Here is a 14915-nt window from a genome sequence, read left to right as displayed (position 1 = left end):
ACCTCTGTGAGGCTCAATCAGTGAGTGTTTATGTGTCTAAGCCACCTTTATATACACTCTTATGTGTTTGTGCATATGTAGTACGTGTAGTATACAGTACATGCGTATTCAGGTAGAAGTAGATTAAACACATGTGTGCTTGTACAGCTTATGGAGGCATCACCTGCACAACATAATAATTATAACTGTGTCCACATCATGTATTCCACTATGCTAACGCTGTGTCGGTGTGTGTGTGTGTGTGTACACGTCTGTGTTTACGGTGCATGTACATTTACTGAGGACCGACCGATGTCTTTCTGAATATACTGCATACAGCTGAGTCTTTGTTCATGAGCATGCGCATATACAGGTATCAAGTCAAACATAGACAACCAATGATGTGAGCCACCAGATATTTCCCAGTACCAGTGCCGTGTGTGTGTGTGTGTGTGTGTGCACACTACCTGAGGGGACTTGTGGGACCTCCAGCTGTACTGGTGACTATGGAGGCTGTCCAGCAGCACGTTCTCATCCGTGTCCACCTGGCCAAAGCGCAGCGTCTCATGGCTGTCGTTACAGATCACATAGTGGCTGTACACCAGCTCCTCAGCGTCTGGCTTCCCATTCTGAGAAAACACAGGGGGGTGAAGGGCGGATGAATGAAAGGAAGGAGAAAGCGAGCTTGAGAATCAAGGCGTATGCAGATACCTCCAGGTGGACATGTTTATGTTGGGGGTGCATTGTGCAGTGTGTGTGTGTAACTTTCGTGTAAGCACATATGCAGGCGTCAACAAAGCATATCTTCTTGTAGAAATGATGATGGGGGTGCAGCAGTAGGAAAAAGAGATGAGTGATGTCATCCGTGGGAGCAATACAAGAGAATGAATCATATCACATCCTGATGTCTGTCCAGCCTTCAGCAGCTCGGTCCGGGCTGCCCCCTGGTCCCACATCTGCCCCCCTGGTCCCACATCTGCCCCCCTGGTCCCACATCTGCCCCCCTGGTCCTACATCTGCCCCCCTGGTCCTACATCTGCCCCCCTGGTCCTACATCTGCCCCCCTGGTCCCACATCTTACCTGCAGCGGACTCCTTGCAACATACTCAATACTCACATCCCTCTTTAAGCAGCCAAATGTTGGTCATTGGCGAGAAAAAAACACTTTGAGATGTCAACTCATTTGAAATGAGAACTCATTCGTGTATACAACTTTTCCTAATGTTTTTTTATTTTTATGTTGGGAACAAAGCCGACCTTTAAATAGGCATTCCTGTTGGAAATAGTCATCATTATTATATTGCGGTGAGAGTCTGGCCCACCTACAGTAACGGGCCGATGAGAAAGAGCCACAAAAAAACCTCCATCCATGAGAGTAGAACACGATTCTGTCCACCCTTACGTCACCTTGCATGCAAGAGCAAAGCGCTCGCTGGCCTGCAGCTCCAGTTTAACAGGCAGAAGGGAGAGTGTCAACTCTCCAGCATACAGGAATGCGAGTACACAATTTCAAAACAGCACAGAGCGTACATGTGTTGGATAGCAAGTGTGTGTGGGTGCAAGTGTATGCATTAGCTTTTACTTGTGCTCCTTCCAAAAGGCCCTGATGGGATCTATCCTGCACACCCCTCCCTGACTCTTAACACACACGACTGTGGTTCGGACGACTTCTCAATAAGTTCTCCCCTATTGAGAGGGAGCCCGGCCTGCCGTGCAGTCGAATGGCAGGGGGCTTCATGGTTAAAAGAGGCTGGCAGTAAAAGCTCTCAGTTTGACTGCCAAGCACGTTCCGGGTCCTGGGGTTGGAGATGCTCTTAAAAATGGATGGGAAAGTTTACACCATTAAAGAGAGGACTTGATGAAAGATGTGAGAGAGAGGTAGGAAACCAAAATATAGACGGGACAGCTGCAGCGATAGGCTCGATCCAGTCCAGTTTTATAGCGGAACACTATCTGCGCTTCCTTTCTGAGTCCGACACTGCAATTTACAAACTTCCTGCCGCTCTCTGAAGAAGCCCCTGCAAAGTCTGTTCTTTGATGGTATCACCTTTCTGTTTCAATTCATTGGGCAACATGATACACGCAGACGAAAAGCTCCCGGCAGTCATCATATTTACTCCAGGCGAGCCAGGAATTTTAAAAGGACGAATATTAAGACAGAGATATTTAAACCGTCAACGCATCTGCCTTGTTAAAGACCAACATGCAGCAGATTCAAAGTATCTATCCCCCTCTCCCATCCAGATTGAGTTACTTTAGCTCGAGTCTATCCAAGAGCAGCGTTGCAGAGTGGCACATGTACAAAATGTACAGTAAAACGGCCGGAAGACAGAATGACAACGATGAGCCAAACACTCGTGAAATACGAGGAGAAGACGATTACATGAAACAATAATCTCACCCAAATCTCATCCAAAGTCACCTTTATATCAAAAATAAGATGACCCTTGGATACACATGCTACAAATCACTATCACCTTCTGTCCTGTAACAAAAGAACAAACAATTTCCCCATATAATTTGAGATTTATTATTATTAATATTATTATTATTATGTTACGTCCGCCAGGGCGGGGGTTATGTAATCACTGCCGCTGGTATGTTTGTCTGTCTGATAAGATAACTCAAGAAGTTACAGATGGATCTTGATGAAATATTCAGGAAATATTGGGATTGTTACCAGGAACAGACACCTAAAGTTATGGTGATGATCCAGGAGAGATCCTGGATTCTGGATCACTTTGAATTATTTTTAACATTGCAGTCAAAGGAGCGTCAAAATGTGTTCCTCAATATCCCGTTTGATTATTGACTGACGTTTATGTAATTTGACAAGCTATGTAGGGTGGGGATCTCTGTCTCACTACCGAATTTCATCTGGATCAGATCCAGATTGCGGATACTATAAATTGTGTTTATCAGGATTACAGAAAAACTGCAGGATGGATATTGATGGGGGGAAAGAAATGGCTTTTGGTCTCACTTAGATCCCATCAAATTTTGAGGGCAATCCCAATAAAATCCCAATTTTCCCATTTACTTACAATGGAGGCTTTAAAAAAGAACTATCATGAAGGTCAGGAAAAACTATTGAATTTTAACATTTAAAACCCATTTATGGATTCAAACATCAGTTAAAAATACAAATCAACTCTGATTCACTTTTCTGTTCATGGTTGGTGTATAAAGATACCAAGAACAATTTATAACCCGTTGATGCTGATCCAGATCACCATGTGGACGGTGCAAGTCCAATTAGGAGGGGAATGAGCTGCCTGGCGTAGGTCTGCAATCTCTGAGGGCTTTTCTAGGTATTATATTATTATTATTATAAGTCATTAAGTCTACTGACAACTTCCAGAAAGGTCTCGGTGATGTTACTATGATTACAAGTATATATAATAACAACTTATGGCAACACAAGAAGAAATTACAACCGTCAGTGTCTTTTATTTGTAATTATTGGAACGCATCTGGAAGCGCTCCAGCTGTTCCGGTTGTGGCGGTCTGGTTTGACCATGCATGAGTCGTGAGAATTCAATTGTGTGGTCGTCCAGGAATCTTCCCTATGGTTCAATGCTGGCCTTACAGGCCACATCACAACAGGCCTGCCTGCCAGCCTTGACACCAGGAAACGTGAAAATCACTGAAACAATTACACACATTAGGATACATCCTTCTGCTGCGGAAGGACAGAGCCCGTCAGCGTTTACAACTGTTTGTGATTAGCTTCTCAGTTCAGATCCAGTTTGTCTGTGCATGCATGAGTCTGGAATGTGAGCCTCTATTAGATCAAAGCTGGGCAGTAGTTATATCCATCCGTGCGTTACTGCGCCACACCACCAGGCAGCTCATGCTTAGTTAACATTTTCTCCTGTGGAACAACATCCTGTTTCATAGAAAAAGAAAAATGACTACGCCGTGATCTAAGTTTGTACAACTTTCATGAAGCGGATCAATTATTTAAGACCATCTGAATTACCAATATGCAGCACACTTGCCATTATAATTGTAGTGGGGGTTTCCTTTGTGCTCAGCAAAGAGCTGGAGGCTAAAGGTGGTTAAAAAGTGCTGTTAAAGTTACAAGGCTGCTGCTGCTGCCAAGTTCAATAAAGCAGGCAAAACCATTTTAGGAATTAGTCTTCTATCAGTGGACCTGTGTAAATGCAGTGTTCCGGGTTTATGTTTGAGTGTGAGTATGGAGTCATAAGTTAAGATTGTGTAACGTGCAAAAATGTTATTGTGTGTTTGTATGTATGAGCATTGCATGCCGTTATTTTGGCTCTCGGTATACTGGGCACAGATACTATTCAGAAAGCCAAATATATCACTCAATCAGAATCAAACAGGCCTTGGCTAAGATCTGATGACCGTGGAATAACCCAATGCCGGGCAAAGCCCACCATGGACACGACTATATCGAAAACACTCAAGTACGGCTGCAATTCACGGAAACACATCCAGTGCTCTAAAGATTTATTTACGGCTACATTAAGCAAAAGAAATAGGGAACATTCTCTGGTCTGCACCGCATGATGCAACAATGGAGCCAAGGGTCTCTAATGATCCCCTGGTTAAGAGGTTTTGATGCATCGATAATGGCAAAGGTTGAAAACAAAGGAATTAAACCATTAGCCATAACAATCATTTTACTGCAGCCTTTCAAGACAACTCGCTTAATTCCATTTTCCACGGGTGAAAAATGACAGCTGGTCCCAGAAAGTCCCATGTTGTTATTCCTCTCACCTGGCAGCAAGAGTCTGAATGCAAGTAAAACCATGAGGGCACCTTATTGCTGCAGGCCAGTATATGAGTCAGCACAGCCAGAGCAGAGCAGAGCAGGGCCATGATAGGGCATACATGCATTAAAGGCCAGTGCGTGTGTGTGTGTGTGTGTGTGTGTGTCCGCGCTCAGTGGGTGGATGACTGCAGCCAGATGCAGTTTTGGCAGGTGTCACCACTAAAGTTTTACCGTGTTTTTACGGGCATCACTTCACACACAAATATCCTGGCTACCAGAGACAGTGCTGAGAGCTGAGAGCTGAGAGATGATGAGGACCACAGGACTAAAAGCCCAAGAACGGACGCACTGTCAGAGTTTACACAAAGCTGAAAGGCAGTTCCATCCTGAAGGTTTTATTAGCGCCGACATGTAATCGAAACCATTTTCGTTTGTTTAGCTGATACTCCATCTGGGAAAAAAGGTCCGTCTTTCTGCGTATTCTCGAGCTGTACATGTGGACTTCCTCTATCGATTTACTACTCCCTTGCTGCAAATATACTGTAACAGCTACATGCAAGTGCTAACTATCAAGCAACAGGGGAAATCCCTTGTTACCTTAAAGTCTGAATGTATCCCACTACTTAAATGTACAAGTGAATAAATCTTCCAATACTGAATCTGAAATTAAGCTTTAAATATTACCTTTGGTCACTTTGAACATGATTCCTCACGCAATAGAAAAAAACATCACCAAAAATTCATTTGTACTTTTCCAGGCACAAACAACAGAAATCTATCTTTACTTTTATTACTTGTAAAATGAGGAATCTAAATAATGAAAGAAATAAAAACCTAAAATAAACTCATTACTCATAATATTCTTATTATTTTAACCTCCGCGGAGGTGGGAGTTACATAATCACTGGTCTTGTTTTATTTGTCTGTTTGTTTGTCTGTCTTTTAGCAAGATAACTCAACAAGTGACAGACGGATCTTGATGAAATATACAGGAAATGTTGAGAATGTCACCAGGAACAACTGATTACATTTTGGTGACGATCCAGAAGAGATCCTGGATTCTGGATCACTTTGACATTTTCGTTAACATTGCCATCAATGGAGCTTAAAAATTTCTCCTCAATATCTCGGTTGATTATTGGCCGAAGTTTGTGGAATTTGACTAATAGATGGGGCGAGACAGAAAGCTCCTTGGAGAAGGTCCCAGGGGGAACAGTGAGGTTACAAGGAATAGACGTAAAGAAGGTAGAGGACTTCAGGTACCTCGGGTCAACAGTGCAGCGTGATGGAGAGAATGTGGAAAGGAGGTGAAGAATCGTGTGCAGGCAGGCTGGACCGGGGGGAGGAAAGTATCAGGTGTGCTCTGTGATAGGACGAAGGGACAGGTCTACAAGACATGATGGACGGCTTAGAGACAGTGGTGAGGACAGACATGATGGACGGCTTAGAGACGGTGTCTTTGTGGGAAAGACAGGAGGCGGAGCTAGAAGTGGAGGAGATGAAGATGCCGAGGTTCTCCTTGGGAGTGACCAGGTTGGACAGGATTAGGAATGAGACAATAAGAGGGACAGTGAAGGTTAGACGTTTTGGAGACAAGGTCAGAGAGACCAGACTTTGATGGCTTGGACATGTCCAGAGGAGAGACAGGGACGAGATCGGTAGAAGGATGCTGAGGATGGAACTGCCAGGGAACAGGACTAGAGGACGACCCAGGAGAAGAGACATGGACGTAGTGAGGGAGGACATGAGAGTGGCTGGTGTTGGGGAGGACGATGCAAAGGACAGGGTGAAGTGGAGAAGGTTGGTTGGCTGTGGCGACCCCTCACAGGACAAGCCAAAAGTACTGTAGTAGTAGTAGATGTAGGGTGGGGACCTCTATCTCACCACCAAATTTCATCTGGATCGGATCCAGAATCAGGTCAGGAAAAACGTTTCAATTTTAGCTTGTTACCTGTTGCCAGCTGTGCAGGGCGGTGTCCAAAGTGTGGATGGCATACTGGCTGATATTCAGAAACACCGGGTCAACAAACACATTGACATCCAGCGCAGTACTCTGGGGGCAGCGTGTGACTGTAGCCTGGCCCTAAAACACACCAATAAAATGAGGTCCAAAGTTCACATATCCTGACAAATGTGTTACATCAAAAGTCAAGACAAACAAAAAGCAAAATCTGAATGTTACCTGCAGAACACAAGGCTGGAAGAGCTGAAGGTGCGTGAGGTTGCGGTACTCCAGCAGCTTGCAGTCGAGCTGGGTAGAGAAGCTTAACTCTTGACAGTGGCTTGGTCCATTACTCCACTGACGCAGGAGGAGCCGCGGCTGCTGAGCACTCATGACCAGAAACTGCTGCTCCAGAGGTAACTTCCTGTCTGGCAGGAAGGGATGAAGTTGTCCAGATGGAACTAAAGAATAAGACGGCATCGGCAGTTAGAGACTGGACTGTAAGACATTTTCAATCAAAACAAATTACACATCTATATCCAATAGGTTCTCACTATTCAGGTCCTGCTAATCCTTGAATCTGTAGCAACTTGACTTCTGTTTAGGGTCTTAAGACATTTCACCTCCTGAGACCTCCTCAGTTCCAACCGACTGGTCAGGAGGACGGATATTGGACAGTAAAAAGTACTTTGTCGCTGTGTACCCCGTATCCTACCTGTACCCAGCTGTTCTAGGTGATGACAGAGGTGAACGTCCAGCTGTGTTAGCTGTAGGGACACGCCCAGAGAGGGCACAACCCAGGGTGCAAAGCAGGAGTCCACACGGGTGCAGGCTGCCAATGCCGTCGGAGATACCAACTGATCACAGGGAAGCTGGGAGCCACAGTCGCTGTCCAAACTGGTGGGGGGAAAGATATTTACACATGCAGTTGTTGTGTTACAATTATTTTAGAGGACTTGTGCTTTTATTTTGTAGAGACCAATGAGAGCAACATAATGCTGCAGCGACATATTTGTTTTAAAGGTTTACCCGAACAGATGTTAGTTCTTTAAAACAATGTTTCTATCTATCTGGTGTTGATTTTTATTTGACATGGCAAGCAAAATGTCATTGTGCTTGAGCACAGGGACAAAGGTCTGAAATTGGGGAGGGAGGGGGCATGAGAGAGTCAGGTCTCAGCTTGCAAAATAACAAACAATAATGTTTTGTTATTTTGTGTGGCTGAAAACGCACAAAACATGACTACGAGTTCGCATTTGAGAGTTATGAAGGAAGAACTGGAAAACCCTTTTCAGTGATCTATCAAAGTGCTTTTTGCAGTAAAGGAAAGGCTCAGCTATGAAATCAAAGACCTTCATAGCTTGCTTTTGTCTCTTGCCCAGTGAGTTACAAATTGTCCGACATCCACACCAGCTATCTAGAGTAAAGCCGAACATAGCAATCATCCAGACAAAAGGATTGAACGGGAACAACAATGCACTTAGAGCCTCCTCGTTGCCCGGGGTTCGGTACATTATTACCGCCATGGTTTCCACCAGAACCCCGACATGGACATTAATTGGATGTCATGGTTGATGATGTTTGTTGGAATGTAATTGAAGTGAATGACCATTTGCTCTGTAATTTGCTGCTACCATGATCCACCATAAAAACTCCAGCAGGAAACGTTCAAAACCTGCAAAACAACTGGTGCAGCCGAGCGCCCCTTAAAAAGATAAGCATCACATGTTGACAATTTTCATTACTTCCAGTTGGCAGGGCAGCCGTTATTTTTCTGGTGGAGACTAAAGTAAGGAAGATGAAACGAGCGAGCGAGGAAAGGGAAATCAATTTTGATCAAAAAAGACAAATAATTTAAACACAAAGGAAATGTAGTGTATGGAGTATGATTGTAATGAAACACAGATGTATATTTTGCTTTACACTGTTTCTGGTAATGTAGAGTTTTTTCTGTTTCTACTCTTACATGTTTTCTTAAACCTCCCTTTTCACTCCTCTGGAGCTTTCTAAGCCACACAGAATGAGGGTTTGGCAATTCTCTTCCTCTAAAAGTTCCCGAAATCCCCAGAGGAAGCAACAGAGGAGAGAGAGAGAGAGACTAAACAATATAACACGAGGAAGGAATGAGAAAATGACAGAAAGACAAAAATAGGTGAAGCGCAAGAGACGTAACACGATGCTGCATGAGAGTTGAATAGAAGGAGAAGTAGTAGCAACAAGAAGGGACTTTTTGAGGTGTGACAGTGCTACGCAGTCCCAGTCCAGCCCAGCCCAACCCGGGCCAGGCCTAAGAACTAATGAGCCGGCCCAAAGGGGGCTTTACGCCCCTTGCTTCCCATGAGCTTCCCCTCGATTAGATACACTCAAGGTAAGCAGGAAGGAATCCGGATGGGTCCTGACAGGCACTTGGTGAGCTGGGAAATCTCATTAGGCCGATCTGAATGCCTTCCAAGCCCGCTCCCTGTTCCTGCACGCCAGATGTGGGGCGAGGGACACATTGCGAGTTCGTGGCCTGGGTGCTCTCTCTCTCTCTCTTCTTTTTCTCACACTGAAGGCCTAATGTCTTTTAAACGAGATCGGCAGTACAGACATGTATACAATACATACAGTTTCCTACAAGCACAGGCAGTATGTGATATTTAGATCTTGCCCTGACCTCTGTTCATCCCCTCCCTCTCCGTTACTGTTGAGCACGATCCTCCACAGGTCTGAGGTCACCAGCTCCTTCTGCTTGTCGGCGAGGCTGAGGCTGGGCAGCTGCAGCTGGCAGGCGCTGCTCTCTGAAAGGCTGAACTCCCGGTACGGAACGAAGGCCTGCTGGAGCTCATCCCAGTACTCCAGGCTGCATGGTACCTGTAAGAGAAGACGCAGTAAACAATTGAGTCTCTATTAAACCTACCTTTATATGCTCCCTCAACTCGCACTGTAATTAATGTCCTTGAATCCTCACTGATGACGCAGCATCCATCTGTTGACTGTCTCAATGTCACAAGTCACAAGCAAAAAGAATAAAATAAGAATAATGCTGAATCATATCTTTGCATCTCTGTCATGACATTTACCTGAAAAGGCTAAGGGCAACATCAATGAAAAATAAAAGCCTTAAAGGAACTTTTTACATGTCAATGACTAAAATAGAATGATCATAGATATTTGTTTTCTCTCCCGGAGAGCTTAGAGGAAATGTGAAGGAATGGCTGGACAGTTCATGAGGACACAAAGACACAACATAGCCAACGTGGGTCTTTGCATCCCTTCAGGTTGCCTTATATGGTCCTACTGAGCACTAACGGCTACTCGTCAGTAGCATGCCAGGGGGTGTCTTCATGTATGAAAATCACACCAACGCATCATATATTCTTTTCTTCAGGTGTTGGATGTGACTCCACCTGCCGATAGATGTGCTTTCATATTCCGCTCCGCCTCACACAGACACCAGTTGTGTCTTCTGTATCCCTCAGTTTAACCTTAAGGCTCCAGTCCAATTCAAATGACAGTTGTATCCCCCATGTCACTCTAATTACTGTAAAGCTTTGCTGTTGGACAACAGGTACTACTTCAGTTCTGTGGATCCCCAGTCACACATAAAGCATTAAGCAACTGCAGTGGTCTGCTAATGATCATCAGCCATTGATACTTTCCTAACCCTTTGAAGTCATGGGGGGCGGGAGGAATCGCTGCCTGGGATGGGAACGATCAAGTGATTTTGTATTGTCTCTAAATTACAACCTTGAATTTCACTCATTTCAGACGTTTAAATCATCTTCTTTTTGGAAACGGACCGCCAACGCGGAAAGATGACGGCTCATCGCCATAACAACACTACATGGCCACATCATAAATAAACAGCAGGAAACTGCGCTACGAGGAGGCCGTTAGCATCGACGTCCTGGAGCTGGAGCTGGTCATCAGACTGAATAGCAACCAGGTTATGCGAGTGTTCTCACATTATGTGATGACTGGTTTTCCTACATTTATTCCTCTCATATCATGCCAGAATTAGCATTCATGTGTCTGCTGCTCCTGTGTGAACTAAACAAGGTTCTCAAGTTCCCTCGGCCACCTGCAAAACCCAGCTCCTGATGGATCGATGGTGGCAGGAGCTTTTAGCAGCACACCTGGAGGATGACAGCATTCGGACGCGTGTTACTGTGCGTGCGTCTATGAAAATCCAAACATTTGCCACAGGCATAATGCCTGGTAGATAATTACAAAACTCATGGCACTGTCAACAAGGCGACATGTGCAAAGCTTTATGTGCACTAAATCTGTGAGCATTCAAGTATGCAGGCTTGTACTTTTGGGAGGAATGCATGAGGTAGCCGTAGCTTACATCATGCATGAAATGCCACACAGGTCTTCCTGGAATCCACTTCTCATAATTGGGCCTGACAGAGCGGTGCACCCGCAACCCCAACACCGAGCCACCGGAGCGGAAACTCCGCTAAATCTCCACAGCGAATTCCAAGAACTGCGTTGCTAAAACACAGAGGGTGTTTTTTTTCCACCTGTGATATTCAATACACATGACGGCATGCAGAAATGAATATTTAAGGTACTTTATATGGTACAGTGGAATACATTTGCATGGTTGAACTTGCGTCACTTTCCCTTTGACTTGTAGCCCTGGCAGAGGAGAATGGAGATGAACTTGATAACCGGTTAAAAAAAAAAAGAAAAGATGTCTAAATGATGGAAAAAGGAAAAAAGAAAAGAAAAGAAAAGAAAAGAAAAGAAATGAAAAGTCTCGCTATGCTGAACTGGAAGTCTGGCACGGGCTCCTCGGAGCAGGAGGCACCTGTGTATATGTCAGACGGATTGTGTATATGTGTTCAATAGAAGACTAGGTATAATTATAGGTATGAAAGACAATATGCATGCGTACATGTGTGTATACACAGGTGTGCACGTGTACGTGAGCGCTCGATGCAGCCCAAGTAGTGTCAGTTTCCGCTGCCTGATTGTGTGTGTACCTTATCTGATAAACAACATGTAACCCTGAACAGCTGACGTTTCCATGGCTGGATGGGTCCAGTCTGTATTTTCTTCCAACATGAGTGAGCCTGGCAACCAGAGCCCAGGGCAACATGTCATAGTGAGGGGTTATCATAAATGTTATCTTAATTTTCGAGACAAAGCTTGATTTTGGAGGTGGTTCAAATGCCTGCGAGCACAGTTGAGGTCTTTTCAATTAGTTTAAATATTGAAAACTATTTACAAATATATTTAAATCCATGACTGTTGGCTGCATTTTGTATATACAGATTGGATTTCCATCCCTGTCAACCATGCCTGTGTCTGCCAAATAGCAAAATACTATTCGGTATGGATTCACTTTTCTGAGACTGATTGACCAATCACAGACTCTCAAAGGTTAACTGAAGGCAGACAAACTAAAGCAAATACACATATATATACTGAAATGATTTCCATTTTCATGATCCTTCCAGGTGACCAGGGCCGGCCAGCCTATACAGCTGCTTAGGGCCCCCTGGCCACTAGGGGGCCCCTCGACCTGCCAACCCTATTTTGCATGATGTAGGGAGTGCTGTGCACAGCGCACGTGAAAACGGCAGGGCATATAACGGTAATCTTGGCAGCTCTTCTTTTTTGTGTGATTACAACCTGGCAACCTGGACCTGAGCTGGTCGCCTTATTGTAAGCAAACTAGCGTGCAAGCAAGCAATGCATGCTACAAATAGGTCTTAGATAATTTATCAGTCATGAAGAAGAAAAGGAAACAACAGTCGCAAGTTAAGTATTTAATGTTATTTTGTGACGGCGAGGTTGATAGGACGGTTATTTATGCGCATGCTCGGTTGTGACTTTTTTGCAACCGAGACCGAGATGGTTTTTCTGTTAACCGGACTGGCCCTGCCTGTCGACACAGAAATGACAGTGAGAAGAGCACCAGCAGATGAAATATGTAGAAATAACAAGAAAACATAACTCATGATAAAATGAGACAAAAAAACAGTCTGTCCGTTGCACTTCAACCAGAGGGTCGCCGGTTCAATTCCCGGCCCAGAGAAAAAACCCGACTGTGGACTGGTGGCTGGAGAGGAGTCAGTCTACCCTCCAAGGCACTGCCGAGGTGCCCTTGAGCAAGGCCCCCTTGTCCTTATTTTGCTTAGGGCCTCAAAATAATCTGGTGACTGCCAAAGTTTAAATATGTCTCTGCAACTGAAGACTCCCCAAGCTCCCCCCGATGCTGCTGACATCTACAGCATTTTATGCCATTACTTTTATTAACTGCTATTAGGTCTTCTGTTATTTCACCGATGCCTATATGTCTAAAAAAAGTCCACTGCTACCTCTTATCAGCCAGCAGACAAATTGAATTGACATCAGCTTGAGTGAATGTTTACTCTGGAGAAAATATTCTGAAAATGACTCTGCTATGCCGTCTCAGGTGGGTTAATATATGTTAATGTTAATCAATGTGGAAATCAGGCATAAGCCCACGTTGAGAGCTTCATGCTAAACTTTCAACTTTTAAAATGTTTTAAAATGTGGAGTTTTAGTGGATGAGGTGTAAAAAATATTTTTTTTCAGTGCATTAGCTGAGAATAATGCAGATCTGTTTGAGCTCTGTCCCTCCAAAATAATAGTCCTGGTTCTTCTGGTTCAATGTGTCGCTCTGAAGTGAAATGCTCCAATGACTTTCCTCAGATTTAAATGTCTTCCAAATGATTGCATATATTCCTATCAATAAACCAGGAAGGCTGTGGATGAGACACGGATCCTGGCCCTTTGGTTGTCATAGCAACAATGGAGAACTGAGTTGCAGGCTCGTAGCCTCAGAGGCGTTATTGCACCTTTAGGGAGGAGACGGGGAAAGGTTTCTTTTAGACATTAGAGGTATTTGGACACAGGTCAAAACATCAAATGTCATATCGCTGCATCAACGTGGACATCCTGATAGGGTTCAGCGCTGTGCATCTCCCTCTGTCGTTCTCCTCATCCGGGGTCAGGCTGAACCTTAGCTCCTGTGCTCAGGCTTTAGAACCGCAGAGAAAAGAGGGAGGAAGGGAAGAGGACAAGAACCACGGAAAAAGAGAAGTCAGGACGCCTGCTTATGATTCAGCAAACTGGACCACACGGCGTCGAGGAGGTGAGAATGAGTCACCTTCCTCTCCCTCTCCTATGGCTTCAGCACTTGAGCCCCCTGCAGGTGGGAATCTGTGAATGCTCTGTAAGCGATATGCCCCCCCGATCTGACATTGCTCAGTTCTCTACCGTAAGTAAAGCAGTGTAGAAAGCAATTTGATTTTGAATAATGGAAGGAGGTTTGAATTCCCCCTCTGAGATACTGGAACCAGTTGGGAAACCACAACTATTTAAATGCGGGAAATCTTGATTTTATAAAATGTTAATATGATCCGCTCTGGGGACAGGGGAGCAAAATGTCTCAGAAAAAGGAAACCCCTTGCCCAAACCCAAGTCATCCATTCAGCAGAGTGGAGATGGGGAACAATGAAAGGGTGGGCATCTGTTTTACCCTCCATCTGCTGGTAAACAGCCCAAACTGGAATATTATTGCCTCAAAGTTGGAGATGGATGTCAAGACCGCTGCATGCTAAATATCGCTGTCCATTTTCTCTGTACTTCTTTCCTTCCTATGCCTCTCACTTTCCAAAAACATTCAACCTCCATCTCGGCGTGGCCACATGGTAATTTTAGAGGCCTGAGAAATTATGACTGCCTCTTGTTCTCTTTCGCAGCACCCTTGTAGATGTAAATTAAATAACAGGCCCTTGGAATGTAAACCGAGACATTACAAATTTTTGTGACTGCATTTCCGTTCTCTGTAGCTGAACTTTCAATCTGGTCTTTGGGGGAATAAATAAAATGAATTAATTGAGACTTTTGAAGTTCTGCGGCGAGGAAAGCATAACTATTGTCTGCCAGGGGCCTGAATTAAATCAGATCTGGGATCACAGCGCCTCTGGACGATGACCAAGAGGTCCCTCTTGAAATAACCCCCATAACCCCCTTTGCCTTACACACAACTCGTGTGACGCTTCGTGAGTGTTTGGACAAAAATATGAGGTAGTGTGTAACATATCAGCAAATGGATCAAATGTCTTGGAATTATTTTACAATCGCTCTTTTCAAAATATCCATGATATGTGATACTGTTTTTAGCAGTGTTGACAAAAGGAATCAGAGTAGCTTTCAACAATGGATTTAAAACAGCTTAACGCACACACACACACACACAATATGCCACTGATGTTATTCATTATCATC

At 44.4% G+C, this 14915-nt stretch overlaps 1 protein-coding gene across 1 annotated transcript in view; it reads right to left on the bottom strand.

Annotated features, from left to right (window-relative positions):
• The window catches only part of LOC137917696 (intermembrane lipid transfer protein VPS13B-like), a 303427-nt gene that overhangs the window by 41829 nt on the left and 246683 nt on the right, over positions 1-14915 (bottom strand). The window contains exons 42-46 of the mRNA XM_068760421.1: positions 9319-9515; positions 7378-7559; positions 6903-7123; positions 6672-6803; positions 447-608 (exon numbers count right to left, since the gene is read on the bottom strand). Coding sequence (XP_068616522.1) covers positions 447-608; positions 6672-6803; positions 6903-7123; positions 7378-7559; positions 9319-9515 — 894 coding nt within the window. The remainder of the gene's footprint in view (positions 1-446; positions 609-6671; positions 6804-6902; positions 7124-7377; positions 7560-9318; positions 9516-14915) is intronic.

Source organism: Brachionichthys hirsutus, chromosome 3 (assembly GCF_040956055.1).
Source record: "Brachionichthys hirsutus isolate HB-005 chromosome 3, CSIRO-AGI_Bhir_v1, whole genome shotgun sequence".
Classification (NCBI taxonomy): Eukaryota; Metazoa; Chordata; class Actinopteri; order Lophiiformes; family Brachionichthyidae; genus Brachionichthys; species Brachionichthys hirsutus.
Note: the sequence above shows the minus strand (reverse complement) of the source record. Positions and strands in the feature narration are given on the sequence as shown.